General features: G+C 40.2%; 1 protein-coding gene across 1 annotated transcript in view; it reads right to left on the minus strand.

Moving 5' to 3' along the window:
- The window catches only part of LOC104620538 (Y+L amino acid transporter 2-like), a 20,457-nt gene extending 1,062 nt beyond the window's left edge, over nucleotides 1–19,395 (minus strand). The window contains 9 exon segments of the mRNA XM_010286790.1: nucleotides 1–88; nucleotides 1,943–2,092; nucleotides 4,584–4,680; nucleotides 4,991–5,094; nucleotides 5,860–5,983; nucleotides 6,916–7,060; nucleotides 9,445–9,570; nucleotides 12,470–12,987; nucleotides 19,323–19,395. The exon segment at nucleotides 1–88 is cut by the window's left edge and continues 2 nt beyond it. Of these exon segments, the coding sequence (XP_010285092.1) occupies nucleotides 1–88; nucleotides 1,943–2,092; nucleotides 4,584–4,680; nucleotides 4,991–5,094; nucleotides 5,860–5,983; nucleotides 6,916–7,060; nucleotides 9,445–9,570; nucleotides 12,470–12,971 (1,336 nt within the window). The 5' untranslated portion in view covers nucleotides 12,972–12,987; nucleotides 19,323–19,395.
- Nucleotides 19,396–21,035: the final 1,640 nt, after the last annotated feature.

Raw genomic sequence — 21,035 nt, forward strand, 5'->3', positions numbered from 1 at the left:
TAAGGGAATTGACTGTGTCACTGTAGAGAGGAACTATGACCAGGAAAAGGGAACACAAACAGTATACTATAGGGAAGAAGAGGTTAAGCTGTGGAGACAAAAAAAATTGCCAACATTTATTAAAAGACGCAGTAAATATTCTATTGTTAGGCTTTGCAGATTAAAAATAGACAAGTCAATAGTAACAATATAACTATATGACTACTATGTACTGAATCTTTTGACTGCCTACAGTTGGTAAAATTTGCTAGCTTCTGTGTATGCTGCTCACAGCCTCTTACCTGGTACACACCTGGATATCTGACCATTTTGTTGTTTTCAGAGCTGCACCAGCTCAGTTCCTTTCCACATTAGTAAGAGATCAATCTTTGAAAGCAGGACTTTAAACCTAAGCAGCAATGGCTAGTTTTCCGTCTAACTTCAACAACAAATTTTTAATTGTAAGTTCGATTGGGAAGTAACGCAGCTAGACTTTCAGTTACTGCGTTGATGCTACAGAATTAACAGACTGACATACAACCATTTTGTCTGGGCACTTAACAAATATCACACCACAAATAAGGAAAGTTGGAATAGCCTCTTTATGGATTTATTTTTCATTAAATTATTTTTCACTGGCTGTAACAATGAGCCTTCTCAAGACTCCAGGAGCTGACATTTGAATACTAGCTGAAAATCCTGGGAGTTTACTGGTATAAATATTTCTTTTTCCTTATAAAGTTTAAAAATGTAAGTTGATGAAAACCAACTGCTACATTTCAGAAAAGGAAAATGTACGCAGAGTTGTGACGTTGACTCAGCTGGCAAATGCTGATAGGAATTAAACAATCATTATTTATATTCTGACTCTAGTCCTTGCTTTAGTAGAGTCAAGAGCAAAACTGCCAATAAGGCAAGATTTAATCTTTATGTTCCACATATTTTGGCAGAGAGTTTGGAAATGAATTGTGAATACGCTTCAGGAAAATTTGGTCTGCTCTGGAAAAGTAGAAGGTTTTCTAGCAGTACGTGCTTAAGATATTTTACTCCTTTGTTTGAATCATGATTTTTGTAATCAGAGTGTTACACTTAAATGGGAAAAAATGTGTTGGTAAGAATGGTGCAGGAGGTTAGGAAGCATAAGTGACAAGGAAGAAATATTGAGATCGGGTGTTAATTTGGTTTTCTCAAAATTTTTACTGCATGACTGCAGAGCCGAAATGCAGGTCATGGACCCAACAGTGTGCAGGGAAGCAGGAGCCAGTGCGTGGGTTTGTGTGCCTGGGAGAGGCTGTGGGTTTCCCTCCCTGCTTCCTGGACAATCACTGGATTAAAACTAGAAACAAGTTTTAGGTGCACTTTGTTTTTGTGCAGTCTCCGTGACCTAACCGATAGCCAGGTGCTCTTCTGCAATCAGTCATTAAACTTGCATTTTACTGTCTACGACCACTATGCAGTGGGAGGGAACACACAAAACATATTTGGTTATTTAAGCTTTTTACCTTCTGCATGAGCAGAGTTTTTGGCATTTATAGGCTTTGGAGGGATTTTGCTGAATTTGTTAATTCGTATAAGTTTGATCAGCATGTCAACCTCTCTGGAGCCCCCATCACTAGTTCTGCTGAGGTCTGTGAACAATAGAAAAGGGGTTTGGGCTAAGAACCCCAGGCATTTATATATTCCTTATTTATTTTGAAATAAAAATAGTTATAAGGTTGAATGAAAGGAAAAAGAAATGGTAAATATCATTTCAACCTCACAGCAAAAGTACCAAAACAGATGTTCTTGTGGAAACTCAAAAGGGTTTTGCTCCTTCATTTCTTATCTTGTATGTTGAAAGGATTTCTATGGCTGATAAATAGTCTGCAACATAACTGGTAATGTTATGGTTGTGGTATTAAGGATCACATAAATATGTGCATTAGCTGGCTTTTAGGGCTTGTTTCCTCTCTTGTTTACTTACTTTAATAGGCCGTGGTCTGTGTGGCTGAGTATATCTCAAATATATCAGTCCTGCAATAGACAGACCCACAAAGAGCCAGTAGTTGAAGCAGTAGTAATTAATGAGGAGGAAAACATCTTCCACAAGGAGATAAAGCAAAGTCATTAAGCCCTAGAGATAATAAAAACAAAGACTTTTTAATGTGAAAATAAAGACATCTTGTAAAATAAAGAGGTAGTAAAGTTATAAAAGGGCCTATTTCCAGCATATTTGTCTGGAGTTGGGAGATCAGGTCCTTGCAGGAAGGATGTACCTAAAACTCTGAGAAATTTGAAAATATGTTGTGTGAAACACACTGGTATCTCTCAAACATATCAGCGAGGCCACCGCATTTGGCAGAAGAGGCCACCAGCGGGAAACCCTCCTAAGAAGGCCAGATGAGGAGCCCCAGATTTCTCCTCTATGGAAAAGGCTGCTAAGAAGCTTTCTGTAGGCAGCTGATGATCTGGATGGCTTTGTTTGGAAAAGAGACGTTTCATTTCGTTTCACTTTTGGGGCTCTCACAGTCCACTCATGCACTGAGACCATTCAACTAAATTCTGTGGAATACTGCCTGCATGGAAAGACCTAAAATACCAGGAATTTAATGTTTGTTTTAACAGATGAGCAGAAAAGAATTCCACTGTGAAAAACATGAATGGTGGTGTATTAAGGAAATATAGCTCGTCTTACTGGTGCAAACAGAATTTTTCTGAGAAGTGTACTCATGATGAGATTATAACTTTTAGTAAAATATTTAATGTCAAACAGCACCAGCATGATACTCTGTTAATAAACCAGACCATTCGACTAAATTCTGTGGTATGCAGGTATACTATACTGCCTGCATGGAAAGACCTAAAATACCAGGAATTTAATGTTTGTTTTAACAGATGAGCAGAAAAGAATTCCACTGTGAAAAACATGAATGGTGGTGTATTAAGGAAATATAGCTCGTCTTACTGGTGCAAACAGAATTTTTCTGAGAAGTGTACTCATGATGAGATTATAACTTTTAGTAAAATATTTAATGTCAAACAGCACCAGCATGATACTCTGTTAATAAACCATATGTAACACAGGGCAATGGAAGACACCAAATAAAATACATGTCCAAATAAACAGCAGTGAAATGCTTCTGAATGATTCCAACTTCTCTGTGCATATCCTCCCCCTTATTTTAATCTGTTAGATTTATGGATGATTTATTAATATCATTTGCACTAATTCTATACCTTACGGTTCCTCAATTTTGTGTCAAAGGTTTCATTTGTACAGTGACACCAGGAAAAAGTCTGCCTATAGGCATCCACCGATAGGAATTTAAAGTGCTTTGCCACTCCTGTTTATAACTAGAGTCCTAGAAAATCAGCCTACGGCAGGGCCCGAGAGATGCTCTTCCCATACACTTCTCCAGTGACAGTCAAAAAACTCACATAAAGACATAAAAAATTCCTGTCTATACTATTAAATATTTAGCTATTCTCTGTTTTCTAAGTAACGCCGTTGTACTTACTCCTCATTAATATCGTTCAGAGAGTATATGAATGTGAATCAAGCCATTCATTGCATGTGAATCATGCCTGAGGGTCAGGATGCCATTCACAGGGGCAAGCCCAAGGAATGGGCCTATGTGAACCTCATGAGGTTCAACAAGGCCAAGTGCAGGGTCCTGCACCTGCGTTGGGGCAACCCCCAGTATCAATAGAGGCTGCGGGATGAAGGCATTGGGAGCAGCCCTGCTGAGAAGGACTTGGGGGTCCTCATGGATGAAAAGCTGGACGTGAGCCGGCAATGTGCGCTCGCAGCCCAGAAGGCCAACTGCGTCCTGGGCTGCATCCAAAGCAGCGTGGCCAGCAGGTCGAGGGAGGTGATTCTGCCCCTCTACTGTGCTCTGGTGGGACCCCACCTGGAGTCCTGCATCCAGCTCTGGAGCCCTCAGCACAGGAAAGACATGGACCTGTTGGCCCCCCAGAGGAGGCCACCAAAATTATCAGAGGGATGGAACCCCTCTCCTCTGAGGAGAGAGTTGGGGTTGTTCAGCCTGGAGAAGAGAAGGCTCCAGGGAGACCTCATTGCACCCTTCCAGTACTTAAAGGGGGCTTATAAGAAAGATGGGGACAGACTTTTTAGCAGGGCCTGTTGTGATAGGACAAGGGATAATGGTTTTCAACTAAAAGAGCATGGATTTAGACTAGATGTAAGGAAGAAATTTTTTATGATGAGGGTGGTGAACCACTGTCACAGGTTGCCCAGAGAGGTGGTAGATGTCCCATCGCTGGAAACATTCCAGGTCAGATTGGACGGGGCTCTGACCAACCTGATGTAGTTGAAGATGTCCCTGCTCATTGCACGGGGTTTGGACTATATGACCTTTAAAGGTCCCTTCCAACTCTAACTATTCTATGATTCTATGATTCTCTTTCAACTGAAGAAACCTGCTCCAGACAAAAGAACACCAACCCCCTAATCTGTGTTGGAAATTGTGGTAATTTGAGGAAGATGTCTCCAGTGCAGGAGAAGCCTGGGAGAAAAACTGGTCTGAGAAGAGGTGTTGGTGTTGTACTCCCCAGGTCCAACCCCCGGCTGTCCAGGGCAGGCACGGGGCTGGGCTGTCACTTACATTGAAGAGGAGAGCAGGGACTGGTGTGAAGCACTTTATATGAATCAAGCTCAGGCTGTCAGGGAGGTGACCTTCCCTGGCTCCGACATAAAAAAGCCTGAAAACAAGAGTAAGAAACAACAACCAGACGGTGAGCCAAGGAATAGCTTCTTGCTTTCTGACAAAGGCAGCATTAATTCTTTTATTACTCTATTGTAAATTCTGCTCTCTTCTCAAGTCACTTTAGTTTATCAGTTGGTGCTCATCATGAGAAGACACGTCAGATTGTTATCATCCCTCTATCATAAGTGAACAACTTGACATGGCAAAAATTAACTGTGTCACTTCTACAATGCAATAGTAAAGAATAGAGATTAATAATAAATTATTCCTTTTCAATTATTTAAAAAATATGTTGTATTTCATACCTGGATGCGGCAATTATTGATGAGTTTAAGCCACTATAGCAAGACATGGCCACTGCTACAGGAATTATCCACTTAGCATAACTAAGGGTTTCACTGCCAAATGTCTGTAACAGAAAAAGAAAATAATATTGAGGCCCGTTATGTTAAGCATATGGACAATCCTGAGAAATTCTCATGAAAACAATCAGCCCAAATATAGTGCCATAGCCCATGTTTTCTTATAACACTTGATAAGGCCTTGGGAAATCAGAATTTGGAAAAACTGAGCAGTATCAAAATAAAAATGGCAGATATATTAAAAAAAAAGATTTAAAAAGAATTTCTAAGCCTAGATCAAGTTAATGAGATACAAGAAGATGATGTATTTGCTTTAATGTATTCTGACAAAGCCTGACTGTAGTAATCCAGAAGTTATAATTGTACTTTTGTATACAATATTGATAAGGTTTTAAAAAGCACTTTACTGTACATTTTTGTGTTGAAAATACGGCTGTGATCCTGCAGCATTAAACATCACACACGGAGCATTAGAATGATAGCAAAAAACCCTGGTTCTTAAACCACCCAAACTTTCCATAGCTCTTTGTCAGTCTGGCCCTGGCAAAAGCATCTTCTGCAATGAAGTACTGTTAGGAGCAGGATTTACGGAGTGTGTAAGAGGATTTCACAAGAGCAGATTTATTGGACATGTCCTTTATATGCATCTTCTAATATACTGATACTCCTACATGAAAACAAAGCTTAAAACAAAGCAACAACCTTCAGCATAGAAATATTTCAGTTGTTTTGCCAAGGAGAATGCTACCTGAGAGTCTTCTGCAGCATCATCCATACAGTAGCTTTTGGCTTAATTATTTTATACAACTTACCACAGCCACTGCATCACTTGTGAGGAGAGCTGACATGTCCAACACTACGTAGTATGCTATATTAGTCAGCAAGTAAATAACAGTCACAATAGGCATTGAAATTGCAATAGAAAGAGGTAGATTCCTGCAAAAGGAAAAAGGCAAGATTATTTCATGTTCTTTGAATAAGGAATATTTAAATAGAAGATTGTTCCCAAATTCAAACATTTGTGAATGGATACCTCCATCACTTTTTGTAGTCCATTATTTTGTAAACATGGGGTTACAAATAATGTGCAGCCATGTGTAGAACAATTCCATAAGCAGCTTAGTTGGCTGCTTATGGGTCTGTCACAAGTTTTAGAGAAAAAACATAGATTTATACTTGTAAATTGTATATATTGCCTTTTCTATGAAGCAATTTAAGAGAACACTTAAGCAATGAGACTTAAATGCACAATTAGGTGTTTTTATGATCATAGCATTTTTTTCCTGACTCATAACCTATGTATGTCCCAAGACGACTCAGTCTGAGGAGGTGACACACACCACTCGCATTGGGTGGACATCCCTACAGCGGGGAGGAGATGATATTTCTAGTGCTACTGTGGACTTTTAAATTTTTTACTTAACCTTTCATCTTTAGTAATGCTGAAGATCACATGATAAAACAGCATAAACTGGAAAACAAAATAGTCTTAGTCTACTGGTGGAAAATAAAATAATTGTTCTATCTCACTAAAAAGAAATAGGGAATTTTAGAGAGCTAGATGGACCCACACTTTTCCCTGTTTCCAGCAGGGACTTATTCTCCTCCTTTAAAAATTCTGACCTAAAGTGGAAGGTTTAAAATACATACATGCAGACAAATGATTTATTAGTGTGATACGACTGGTGAGTGAGGACAATAATCAGGAAGAGTTTGCATACGTATTACTTCTCTCAAAAAGAAGGAGGTTTTTGTAGAGAAAATAGCTTGACTAATTTCCAATCAGAAACAAATACAGAGCAGCCTGTTGGGCCATCACCTGTCTTACCAGGACACTTCAGCCATTTGAAGGAAAAGCACCTGTTTACCTCTCGGGGTTCTGCATTTCCTCGGTGACGTAGTTGAGTGTGTCCCATCCCGAGTAGGAAAAGAGGGCAGAGTAGAGAGCCAGCGCGATCATCCCCGGGTTGGTTGCTGAGCCCTCGAACGGAGCTCTCAGGTTTTCCGTTTCCCCTGTACACGTACAGGTACCAATTGCCTGTTACTTTCCAAGGATTATGACATAGAAGGACATTGCGCTAAAAGTCTCAGCTAACCAAAAGAGAATAAAAACCCACTGCATCTGGGTTTCATTACTATTTCTAAAAGTGCACAGCTTTATATTTTCACTTGACAAATAGGAAAGTTTCAGTCGGACGCTAAGACAAGCTACACTTGTACAGAGACAGGGCAGAAGGTGTTTTCCCATGTTTGTTATTTGGATGTGACTTGTGTAATTCTACCAGAATTCATGGCATTCTTGCCTGCTGGCATTGCTGTCTAGCCCACTGAAGGAGGTGTCAGCCAGGCAGAGGCAGCTGGGAAACCCAATTTCAATTCCTGAATCTGTCTTTCATTTCTTCCTCATATCTGTGCTTTCGTTTTCACCAGATGAATTAGTGGCCAATGTAGGGGAACTCCTGGAAGCATGGTTCTCGGTGGGATACTCTGCCCCACGAAGGTGTTCCCCAAAATCATGAGAGGAGACCTGGAAAATCTTTCCTTTCAAAATTCTCCTCTAGTTTAGCTCAGTCGGTTGAGAGGACAACCTGCGGAATGCTGCAAAATAGATGAAATGCTAATGAAACTGCATGAGCCTTCACTGCGATTCTCGAAAGGGGAAGAAAGGCCTTACTGAGTTTGCAGAAGGAAAGTCAACTCTCTAATATAAATGAAAGTGGGTTTAAGTGTTAAGGAAGACTGAAACATGCTGGAACCTCCATTAGGGAAGAACGTAAAGTCTTTGTTCTAAAATGAAACATCTTCACCCTGTGGTTAAACCAAGCAGTTTATAGATACCACAAAAGCAATTCAATCTTTGAAGAGCAGCAACTACCAGGAGACTACTTGAACCGAGGAAGGTGAAGCTATGAGACGTACATACACTCTGGGGAAGAAAATGTTTGGAAGGAAAAAAAAAAAAAAAGAGAAATCCAAAAGGACCAAGAAAAGCTTTTTTTACTAAAGACAGCTCATATTCAAAATCAGATACATTCACGGTGTTTTAAAGCAAGAGGCATATCTGAACACATCAGAAGGAATACAGCAGGGCTAAAATGACGTAACTGTTCTTTTTGTTAAAGCAGCTGCTGAGTTTAAAACAGTGCATTGACCCGATCAGAGCTTCCTCCAGAAGTCTACATCATTCCTCCTCCCAGTCCTTTCTGCATTGAAGTGCTTGGCTCTGCTTAAACAAAGCAGAGACGAGACCTTTACCACCACTAAAAGCCCTCAGCATTTTGCGTTCCTCATGAAAACATTTCCTCTCCGCCTTTACCCCCCCGCCTCCCCGAGCAACGCAAAGGATCTGGCGTGGGTTATGTGGATGGAGAAGAGGAGGGAACGGCCCCTGGGCCAAACCGCACCGTGGCAGCTGCCTGCCAGCGGGTGGGCTGGGAGTTTTGAAGGAGTCAGTTCGAAGCACAGATTTGTGCTTTCAAATTTGTGACTGTGGGGACAAGGCAAAGCTGCTAGAGGGGTGAACATCACGGACTCACACCTTTGCAAAACTGCATCAGCTTTATGAGGGGAACTACTCCTTCATGTAACGGTGGCCCTTAAGCAATGCTTTTCCTCTGCATCTTCACATTCCTGCCCTTAGGACTGGGTTCCTTTGTTAGGTTTGTTTAGACTTGAACAAACCGGTGACAGCTGACATGCAAGGAAAATGCTAAACAGAAAATCTCTCTTAAGTCTGGTGTAGCTTTACAGCGTAACAGCTGATGCATTAGAACTGCAGCCAGGGAGAGGAGAAGGCCAGCAAACATGGAAAAGCAAGCACACGCGTTAGGGTTTATAAGTAGTTTCACAATTTCTAAATCAAAGAGGGAAAACTCTATTTTAATTGAATAAAGCTACAGTAGCTATTTACGAATTTAATGGGAAAGGAAAATGAAGAAACCTTAGTAACTAAGCAACAGAACTAGAGTTGGATGAGACTTCACTGGACCAGAGACCCAAATTAATAAACCCAAATTTACTATTATATGCAAAGATCAGAGGTAGCAACGGAATAAACTAGTCTCCAGCTTTTCAGCGTGCTCAGTTCCATCTAGTTACTGCTGACTTTAAGCTTGTAGGCACTAACCTGATGTGAATTCAGCTGCTATTTGCTATTCAGCCTGAGCAACGCAGGTCTTGGTGTGTGTTGGTTTGCCACAATAAGTGTAGAAGAATAATTAAACCCCTATTCCTTCAAAAGCCATACAATTCCTTTAATCTTCCTATGGCAGACAGGTTTTTCCAGAATAAATAACAATTCATACATAAGTCTTAAGGAGTCTGATCTTCCTGCACAGATTTTGAAACTCATTCAGGGTTCATTTTTAAGAATTTAAGTAAATGAAAAATATTCTTACCTTTACCAATTTTGTAAAGGCCAACAGATATCACCAAGATAAGAGCCATAACTTTTGCATATGTGAAAACATCTTGTACACGGGTTCCCCACTTCACATTAACACAATTAATAAATGTTAAGGAGCCTATAGAGAAAAACAATATGCATGAGAGGAGCACTGATATTTTACAACACATAAAGCACATTCCAAATACATCCTTCCAGATAGCACCCCTCTTTCAAGAAATAAAACAGAATCAAATTTCACCATTTCAGGATCACATAGATTTATTAAAATGAATGAAATACCTGATTTAAAAGTTACACAACAGTTTTTTGGAGGATACTGTTTTCATGACAGTAAGAAAGACAAAACACATCAGATTTTGAATTTTAGGGCTAACTCCTGCTCCTTTTAAATAATCTTTAAATTTTATTAAAGCCAGCAGAGTTGCTTACATGCAGAAGGTGAGATTTCTCTAAATCTTTTAGTTGCACTGAAGCTTTTCCTGCAGTTCCACCTGCTGATTTGAGCTCTAGTCTACGTACAGAGTAAGGACAGCTTCTGCACCAAAAATGCGGTTGAGAAGATACTGGATTGAGCCAGGCCAGCACGCTGTTACTCTGAGCCTATGGCTTGAGTGCTGTGCCATTCACATTTTGACCCCAAGTCTGAAGATTACAGAAGTACTTACTTACAGAGTTCTCTCAAGCCTCAATTTTGACAGAATCTAATAGAAATAACAAAGTAGTGCGGTTGCAGAGAGTGGGCGAGATCAATTCATTCTCCTTTCCTCCTTCTGCCATACTCTTTGTGTTCAGTTTTGTTGCAGAAGTTAAACCCCGGCGAGCGCGTCAAGCGCTGCGATGCTCAGCTGGCGGCAGGTCCAGCGGGGAGCCGAGCCGCGCGCCCAGCTCCCCTCGCTGTAGCGCGCACACACACGGCATCACGGGCAACTGACCTCGTCTTGCAACTCCATAACTCAAACCAGAGGCAGGCGAGGAAAGGAAAGGGTACACATGGGTACCAGGTACGAAGCCCAGCTGCTGGAGAAGACAGCAGGCCAAATGTGGCATGGGCGGTCCAGAGCGCTCTCAAGCGTGGATCAGAATGGGCTATTTTGTTGGTCTTTCCTTCTGGTTTTTTTTTGACTTGCCTATAGTCTACACTTCAGTTTTGAAAGGAAGAAAAAGGATTTTGTCATGATTAAAATGAAAACCATTTAGAAACCTTTCTATACAGTAAGGAAATCAGCATCCAACCACAGATGCTCACAGAACTTGCCTTCACTATCATGAGCGACTCTGCATATTTAACAGAATGTCCTGTTCATGCCTATTGTCAGGTTTGAATATAATTTTAAACCTGTCTGTAAATAATGACTTCTGTAAACCTTGCTCTAGTAAATGCAGCATATACATTGAAATAACATTTTCTGTGCTATAGTTTAGAGTATCTCCTTAGCAGAACTTAGTAGAACCATATACCTCTTTCTTAAAAGTACAGTGGTCTATATCAGTAACTGTCAGAATAATAGGTCTATGTCTTGAAAATTATAAAGTAAGTGTTGACAGAATTTTTTAGTACTGAACATTTAGGAGCCATTTGTGATGCTATAAAGTGCTATTTGAAACACTGCAAAGGATATGTTCACTGCATGTGTATATGACACATAACATGTAACATGTGCTGCAGAGTACAGTTAAATTCAAGGCAATGGGATCTTGCCACGGAATTCCCAGGAAATTCTAGTAAATATACATATTTAAGTAAGTTCTCTCCATTGTGCTGGGGAAGTGCCAATTAAATCCATGCTCCTGAGCCTTATCAAAATTGTTCAAGCTAGGAACAAATGTGCTATCTGACACTGCTAAATCCCCTATCACAGTTAATATAATACACTGTAATTTTCCCTGCAATCTGGGCTGTTACTCAAAGTGCTAAGCCTAGTCAGCGATAAGGCAACTAATTTGCCGTATGAGAAAGCAGCGGCAGCCAGCCACACCTGGGGCATCAGCTCCAAAATCAGAGGTGCTGGAGCACACAGCTCAAGTCTTCACATGAAGACTACGGCAGGAATAACTAGGAACCTGAAGCCTTAAAGAAGCACCAGCATTTGAAGACTGCTTCTCTTAAACGTTAGGATTTCACGAGGTGCACCTAGAACACCAGGAAAAGAAATTTTGGTCTAATAAATAACTGCTTTCCTGTGCAAGTGGAGAATTTCAGCTGACAAAGTCTTTTGGAATAGGGTTAGTTGCATTTTAGGCTGCTGAGCGGTCATGATACCGGTCTCAAGTTCTACCATGGAGACATTTTCAGAAGTGAACTTCCTCAGCACCACAGTGGCAAGAGTCAGGTCTACAGAGAAAACACCTTCTCAGAATTGTCAGTATACATTATATTATCTTAAGTTAAAATTACTTATCCTTTTGGAAGCTTTTGCTGAGTTGTACAATTTAAGTTGTTTTTAAAAGATCATGCTATAGCACAGCCTAAAAGGAACTCATACTCCATCTTGACAAATCCACGTTTATAAGGAAAAGAATCTGAGTGCAGTTCATCCACTGGAGGACAGATTTGTAACGCTTAACCCTGTGGTCACTTAAGACATACAGTCACAACAAAGTAAACTCTATGGAGTTTCTGATTGCATTACACTATTTTTCTAGAGACAAAGCTCATATTAGGTGGAGTATTTTTAATTCCATAAGAATTTTAAGATTTTTGTTCATTTTTTGTGATTTGCGAGAAATAGGGGAGAGAGGACGGGGACCAAACGCAGTCTGTATTTAGAGATATATTTATCTTTGATCAGCAGTCATAATTTCCCCCAGACAAATTGTTGTAATTCTCCTCTCCCATCTAATAATCCTAGCCCCAAATAAAATCCATCCGAGTAAAAGATTATTAGTTCCTAAGAACGTGTTTTACAGAGGCAGTAATTATTTTCACAGAAGGTGAAGAAACAGAAATTCAGGAAAAACCCTATGGGCACCTACAATTACAGTTCTTGACTTCTAGGAATCATAACTTTACTTACAAATACAGGCAGCTGCAATCAACCTGACTGCATCATACGGCGGCTCACAATGAGGAAAAATTGGTTGAACAATATAGTTAGCAAACGTGATCGCTATCACTGCCTGGGTCGTTGGTTCGATAATTAGCAAGGAAGACCACAGTCTGATGAAGGCCACAAAGGCACCAAATGCTTCCAGGATATAGGCATAACTGGCTCCAGATTTAATGATGGATGTTCCCAATTCAGCGTAACACAAAGCTCCGAACAGCGAAAACATCCCACCAAGCGCCCAGATGACTAGAGAGAGTCCATAGGAAGCACTGTACATTAAAACACCTCTGGGTGATACAAATATCCCAGAGCCAATCATGTTCCCTACGATTAAAGAAACTCCATTTAGTAACGTGATTTCTTTTTTCATCTGCATTTTTTCACTTGTGTCTGCCATATTGTCCTTTTCAGCTCTTCCATTCTTAGCTTTGGGTTTTTTATTGCAGCATATTCGCCAGGGGACTGGCATCCTCAGCTACCATTACCTGAAAACAAGGGGAGAGAACATCTTTTGTAATACACATGGCATCAGGGACACAGGTAAGATAAGTAGAATACAAGGCATAAAAGGTACAAAGAGCCATTATTTTATAGATCCTGACTCTTTCACAAACTCTGAGTTCACTTGTATTATTTATCTTGAATTGTAATTCTACGTTATGTTACTGAACTTATCTTAGGAAAAAAAGAGACATTGTACCCCTGGAAACATGTTTTAATACAGCTGGAGTGCCTCACACAGGTATACTTCTCCCTGAATATTGCTCTCATCCCAGGAAGAACTTTACTTCATTATTACTTGTTTCATCAAATCACATCCATCTGAAAATTATCTGCTGAGGAACAGAAGAGAAAAGAGAGAAAAAGGTACTCAAGAACGCCAGCCTCAGGATGTTAATGTTAACGTTAAGATTAAAAAAAAAGAGTTTTAGCCGTTCCTAGAGATGAGATTGCTGCTGCAGTGAATAATGCAGGTTGTTTAGTTATTAACCTCACTTGACGTCTGGGTAGAAGCCACTAGCATGCATAAGGATTGAGCTTTGAACACGCTGTTCCTGGAACCCTTTTGTATCAGGGGGTCCAACAAAACACGACTGTAAAGGCTTCCCACTCCGGTGCTCACAGGGCAGGATCCAAGTACGCTGGTTGCTGGGAAAAATGACGTAACTGCATAGCTGCGTCGATACATCATCCTTGTGCACACATCGCACCCCTCCGGGGCCGAGGTCCTCGGGGATGGGGAAGGGAAATGTACAGCAACTGCCTCAGTTCTTTGGTCCTGCTGACTCGCAACGATGCTTACCTAGAACAATGGCCTTTTTTTGGTGCCTGTCTCAAAAAAAAAATTTATTTCTCCTTCCCTTTCCCCCTCCACACATGCTCTAAAACACTTCCACAGAAAAATTCCTCAAAATCCTATGAGCTAAAGCTAAGTTCTCCGAGTAGAACAAAGCTCCTCCACACTACACTGTCCAAAAATATTTGATGGCAAATTTATGTTGTTAAAATGTGGGTCAATGGCCAGTTTAAAACAAAAAATCTGCCTTCCCCAAAGTTCCTGAAAGGTTTGCTTTCCTTTGTAAATTATGCCTGTTTTAGCAGTCTTGAATAATTTAAAATTATATGTGTTCTTTTCCATCTTTTTTTGGTGCAACTCAGTTTCCTTATTGATCAAGTAACTAATGAGGCCTGATGAGGATTAAAGATTAAAAGATATCAAGCTCTCTTTAAAGATTAAATGCTTTTCTCATCCCAATGGCACTTTCTCTAACCACAGGAGCACTATGGGAACGCTGGAGTAAAGTTAAATATTAATTCTTGCCACAGGTGTTCACGTGTGACTGCTGAGTCTCCCATCTTTTACTGATCTCCTCTTCACACACGGGTGACTCCTCTTACTTCCCACTTTGTCCCTCTAAGAATAAAAAACATCACCTTGGTCTGGGGAGAGGAATTTCAGGCACCCAATACACCAGTCATGTATCTTCCTTAAAATCCCTGATAAGCATTCCCAGTTTCCTACCAATAACACAATTTTTCTGATTGTGTGAAAGAAAGGAAGGGGGGAAAAAGTCACACCCCACCTCAACTGAAACATGAGCTAATACTTCCAGAACCTCCTGGCTCCGTTTCCGCTCTCCATGGCTGCCAGAATCCCCCTCCCGTGATCGCAGCTGTCCAGAGAGCCCATCAGGACAGCAACATGCTAGAAGTGTGGGCAGAACTCTGTGTTAATATTACTTTGTCAGCAGATCTGATTTAAAATCACCTTGTGCTTTTTGTGCCTGATCGGGGAGTTTTTTTTTTTTTTTTTAATTTGTATTTTTAAATATGGGTCATTCACAGCTCTGACTCTGAGCCAAAATGCACAAACGTTTAAGCCGGTACAGCTCAAAGTGAGCGAGGATTTAAAAAGCAGCTGTTCCCGAGGCAATACGAACGTGGAGCTACGCAAGTAGTGTTCAAAAACAATGGCTATCAGTTTTCCTGAAATGAAGTCTCACTGATAAATGAGATAAAGTTATTTTCCTGTAAAGCAGGATACATAATGCAACTGGCAGGTGGTCACTAGTACAGGTACTTCCGTCCATGATATCAAACCTGAACTTTGATGTCTAGTGCGGATGACCTGGTAGCGAAAGGGAATTTGAGCACTGGCAATGATACTTGAGTCTGGTAGAACTTACAATTTGTAGCTTTCATGAGAGCACAAAAGATCAAATTATTTTCTTAAATAACACTGTTTTGCACATTTTTTTCTTCTCTTTTATGCTAACAGAAGATTATTTCAGATCTCTAAAAATGTGTAACCAGAGCTGTGTGGGGAAATCTATCTCTCATAAATAAATGATTGTGGATGAAACCATTTTGAAAGAAAAACAACTGGAAGAAGAAAGAGTTCAAACTTCTGCGCTTTGAGAGATGGCACGTTAGCAAAACTTTTAACCAGACCCTGAATTAAGTCCATGAATAGGTACAGCCTGAGAATCAAAGGATGAGATTCAGTTTCCATAACCAAGATGTGTAACGTCACCATAGTTAAAATACCCCAATGTATATCAGCTGAAAATCTGCAAGAAAGTAGGAATCTGAGAACAAAATCTTTTAAACAGTTTCTGCCTGTCCTGTCTCCCCCTCCCCACCACCCCCCAAGCCAAAAGCCATATTTCCCACTAGCTTTGGCAGTGCACTGATTTCATTCAGTGGGGTCACAATGTTGAAGTTGTTACTGATTTCTTAGTTCAGGACTATGTCTTCCTTAATCAAACAAGCTTTAACTGAGGCAGGACTCATGGTAGTCCTTAGCAAAGTCGTCATGCTATTAAGAAAATTAGTGGAATACAGGAAATAGTCTCCTGGATGGATCTTCCTGTATAACAGCAAAAGGAGAAGAATTTTTTGTCAAATGTATAAAGAATTTGCTGCTGTTACAATCCAGGCAGTGATGAAAAAAATTTGAGGATATGCCCAACGCCTGTTGCCACAGCCTAACCCTTTCCCTCATTTATAGCTTCTGCTATTTTGTTCCTCCTGAACCTAGCCCATAGTCCTGCCCTGCTGTCATCACTGTCACTTCAACCTCATCCTACCATCTGCCCTTTCTGGGACCATCACTGCTGCTTCTGCCTTGCACTGGTGTGCCAAAAAGCTGAAGCTAAGAAGCCTAGCTGTTCAAGCATGACTCTCTTCTCTGTCATATGGGCTTGTCTGTAGGTCACATTTTGAGGGTGCAGATAATCCAAGTAAAAGCCAGTACTAACTACGGTCTGGGAGGGCTTACATGCTGGGGACAACCACCAGAGCTGTCACAAGTTGACGCCTTGCTGGGGGGTGGCCATTTGCAGGTGGAAAATCCTGTATTATAATAGATAACAAATACTTATGGTGAATCCTCTAGCAGAGGGGAATTCAAAGTGGCTTCCTGAGAATGGAAAGATTTAATTTATGCAGTAATTAAAAAAGGGAGGTTCTTTGCGTTCTGGCATTCTGCTTTAGCATGGTTGGGAATTTAAAGGCTAACCCTACTGCAATAATAAAACTTTATGGCATCAAAAATATAAGTACAGGTATTTTAGCAGCTCTTGTGTATGACGTCTGAAGAGAAAGACATAAAATCTTCCTGACATGAAGGAAGGTCCCTGCTCACTTGGTCCTCATGGACTGTGACAAGCAGAAAGAGCTATTGCTCTCTGGAAATCAGAGATTCAGGATTCAGGCAGGCATCAACACGCCGATGTGTCTCAGAGGCTGCAGCAGGCTAAATGAGACGGGCCTTATGTCAGCAAGTCATCCCTACCACTGAACTCCAGAACTCTGTTTTCACACGCAGGTCCTGCTCTTCCTTAGGGCCTTCCTCAACAAATGGAGGGAGATCTTCCTCTCAGAGAAACAGCAGATTGCCTTGAGAGCACAGACAGGCAGAATGGCCCTAAATCCTTTGCAATCTCATGTTTGCCTCCCAGCTGTGTGCACAACGAGCAACAGAAAGGAACTTGTAGACCGACACCCGAGAAGTTAAGGAAAACAATAACACCATATACAGGTAATTCTCAATAGCTCATTTTTTAGTCAAGCCACTGCCAGAAGTCATATAGAAAAGCAAAGGAAGAAAGGACAGCTTGGTAGCAGTTGAAAACCAAAGTTGAAATCAAAGACAGTTCTTCCATAAATTAGTGCAGGACTGGTTTGGCAGGGCAGGATTTTCTCAGACACTTCCCATCCTTCGGGGCTCTACAGTCTCATGAGTGATTGCCTCCTTCCTGAGGAGGTAAGTAACCTTTGCCAAATGATTAAGCAGGGCTTGTTCAGGGGTTATGGAAGTGTGACATCTTATGAACTGCTCCATAGATTTCCAGAGGGATCCAGCTGCCTCTATTTGTTAGGACATTTTGAAATTCCCAGTTTTTAACTCACCAAATACTAGTAAATAAATCAGAGGATCTCTCTCAGAGACCAAATATTGTTCCCTTTAGCAGATTCCCTTGGAAACTGAGGGCATTTGGAAAGTTGTCTCCTAGCAAAGATGTTGCAACATGCTGGATGTCAAATTTAATCCTTAATATTATTTCAGATAATTTCATGGCCGTTTCTTTAGGTGATTGTTGTCTACTGTCACATAATTTCTCAATAATGAAAGTCTGCTATGCCATCAATGAACATAACAAAGTCAAACCAGGCAATGGAACTGATAAAACACCAATATTTTCTAGTTTCAGTTAGAAAATGAATGACATTAAGGCTGACATTTAAAAACAAAATCTAGCATATTTTAATTATGTTTGCATTAGCAATCAATATATGCGGAGAAAACCATTTTAAAAGTCGTGAGAAATCTCTTATTTTCTCCAAGTATAGTCTGGGTAATTTTTTCCTGCATGTAGTAGATTGACCAAAAATGAAAAAAAACCCCATATACATTTATATTAATAGGTATTGAAACATGAAATCAGATGAGCTAGCAGTTTTCAACACGAGCAAAAAATGTGTAGATCAAACTTCAAAACACCATTGCTGAGCATGAGCATGAACAGGTCTTAAAGGGAGTACTCCCGGCAGATTATACTGTTGAACATTTTCCAGTGTGAGAGATCAAGCAAACAAAACAAGATTATGCATTGTGAAGGAACAGCATAAAATAAAACACTCTTAGCAATAATAATAAAAAAACCAAACAACAACAACAACAAAACCACTTTGATCCCCTCCGAAGAAAACATACGCCACTCAGTAGTAAACGAGCAGATTTCCTTTTGGTTTTTAAATTGTATGTTTATAAAAATACTGAGTGAATTAATGCTTCACATGTTCCACTCGCATTACTGTAGTCAGAGGCTGGTTTTCCTGTAGGAGGGACGTGCTCCACCCCCAGTACTCCATTCCCACCCCAAAGCAAATCACAGAGGATATTTGAGAGACAAGCTACTGTAGTCCAAATCTAAGAACGGTATTAAAAAGAGAAGGTAGCAGCTTACCAAGGGAAGGTGATACGCTTGCTTCCTTTAGTAGAAAGGCTGCTGTAACTGAATAGTGACTCTCTAGCTGCTGCTCTAGATAAGCACACATCCGTTTCACCAGGACGGGTAAGTTAACACTAATATGAACAGCCTCTTCTCTCACTCTTCGTTTAGCCTTGCCTTTAGCTGCTATTTTTATTACAGTAGCATGAATACTAAAATCAATCAGAGCTTTCAAGAAAGAAGAACCCAGACTCTCCTGGAATGTGGTTTCTCCAAACAACCTCAGCTGAGGTCATTAGCAGGCAGAAGCAGGCAGCTTAAATATCAGCTGCTCTCTATTCCTTAAAAAGATGGGATAGAAATAAGACAAAAAGAAAACTGGAAAAAAAATTAAAATAATCCTTCCTCCATGTGTCACTGAAAATAAGAACACTTTCCCAGATGTTTATGTGAAACAAATGCGGTCTGATTCCGTCTTGTTAATTTAGAAAGCCACAACGAGACTTTTTACTAACATTGTACACAAAGGTGATGTTTATCCTTGCAGCATTTTCAGACTGGGGAGACCTGCAAAGAATGGTAGTGAACTGAAAATCATAGCTATTATTTCCTTTCAAACAAATTTTTTGTTTATTCTTTTAAAATATATTATCTTTTAAATTTAATCTACTCATTGTTAAATATTTATCAACTCCGTTATTTTTCTTAACTGGAGAATTATACATCTGTGGCTTTTCTAATAATTTATGACATGATGCATGATACACAAAACAGGCTGTTCTGGTGCTAAGATCTTATTTTAATTAAAAAAGCTTTAAAAAAAGATCTAAGATAAAAAATAAGAAAAGAAAGAAATTACTTACCCAGTGTATTCAGCTTTGTCTTCTGAAATGGTATGTTGCCCTACGAAGTACTTTTGGAAAGCCAGTATGGTATACAGCACAATATCTACTGAAACAAGTAAACATCTAGAAAATAAAGTTGTCTGGGCAGAGCAAAAAGTTAATGAATGCAAGAGCACTAACCTAGGATTTTTGTTTTCCATGAACGACAAGGCCGACAGTAAGGCAAAAATTTGTACTCATGTGTCAAAGGGCATCTGGAAGGAGCTGATCCAGCAGGTCAAGAGTCTTAAGGCATTGGACTGAGTTGAGACAGCAGATAACAGGACCTCATCAGAGTGGGCTTCTAATCCACACAAATGCAATAATTGAATTCAAACACAGATATCGCTCCACTCAGCCTCAGTAATCCAACTGGAAAACAAGCAGCAGAGTTGCATCACGTTGCGTGTTCCATACTCTAACCCACAGTGACCCAAAGGAATAATAAAACCAACCCAAATCTTTCTATCGTAAGTCAGTGCTCCTCCTATTTCTTCCTTTTAAAGTAACATCTTGTAAAAACATGCTTTCTGTGATAGATTGAGACAGATCTACAGTTAATGTATACACAGAAATGGCTGTGCTTTTTAAAGAACACTATTCAAAGCAGGTACGTGGCAAGTATTTTGAATAAACAGCCTCCAAGTTGCCTTATTTTTATCTATGAAAGAGAGTAATTTATCCCTAAGAGCTCTCTAAGTCTGCCTGAAAAGATTGCACAATTCCATCTGCCTGCAAGTCTGTGGTTACGTACATTATAATATATCAAGAAACATTTTGGCAACAGAATTGTTTTGCAGGGATGTTGTTCTCTGCTGGACGACCAGACAGGCTGAGCGCCATGTTCTTTAATCAGGGCCGCTGTCATCTTAAAATCTTTTTCTTCTGTCAGGGCAGTGTTAACAAACCACAGCCTAAAAATCAGAATGTGTATTTTTAAGAATGCATAATTACTTTCACTCTGAAACCTGAGCTTGAACTCGTCCTGTTTCTGATTTGGGGCACCAAGCTGGTTTTTCATTGTGTGCTACACTGAGGGACTCTGTCGTCAGAGATTTTCTCCCCTCTTAGAGCTGGAGAGCACCTTTATATTGTTCATATCCCCCTCCCGCCCCAAGCCAGCTTCAGTCCTTTAATTCTGTAGAGGCTGCATGTTGGAACATGAAACAAAACGTTTTTTTCATTAATGCTTCCCATATTACTATTGGTCTGACCCTGATGGTTACGTCCTACCCGACATTTCCCACAAAGTTACGGTAACAGCACATAAATCAGCATTGAGCAACCATACAGCATGCAGCGTGCATGAAAAACATTTATTTCTTGAACATTTCTTCTGTGAGCACAAAATCTAGTTCCTTAGCAAAGGAAAGTTACACTTACTTGCATTTTAAGTAAGCGCGATGGATAATGTGAAGAAGTGAATGTGACTTCCTTTACAACATATTTTTCTCCTTCATTTTCACAGTCTTGCAGAATTTGACTAGCAAGTCTGCAGTGAGGATTCTCCCGTGCCAGCTTAGCGCTCATAGCAATTCTTCTGCGTGTTACAGCTACACATATACACATTTCCTTGTGGAACAGCAAAAGAAAGTACACTTGCCTGAATAAACCTGTGACATTTTCTGGTTTCTTGCCTACACTTCCATTATTGCTCTAGAAGGCTTTTCATATTCTGCACTGGAAACAAGA

Source organism: Phaethon lepturus, unplaced genomic scaffold (assembly GCF_000687285.1).
Source record: "Phaethon lepturus isolate BGI_N335 unplaced genomic scaffold, ASM68728v1 scaffold12005, whole genome shotgun sequence".
NCBI lineage: Eukaryota > Metazoa > Chordata > Aves > Phaethontiformes > Phaethontidae > Phaethon > Phaethon lepturus.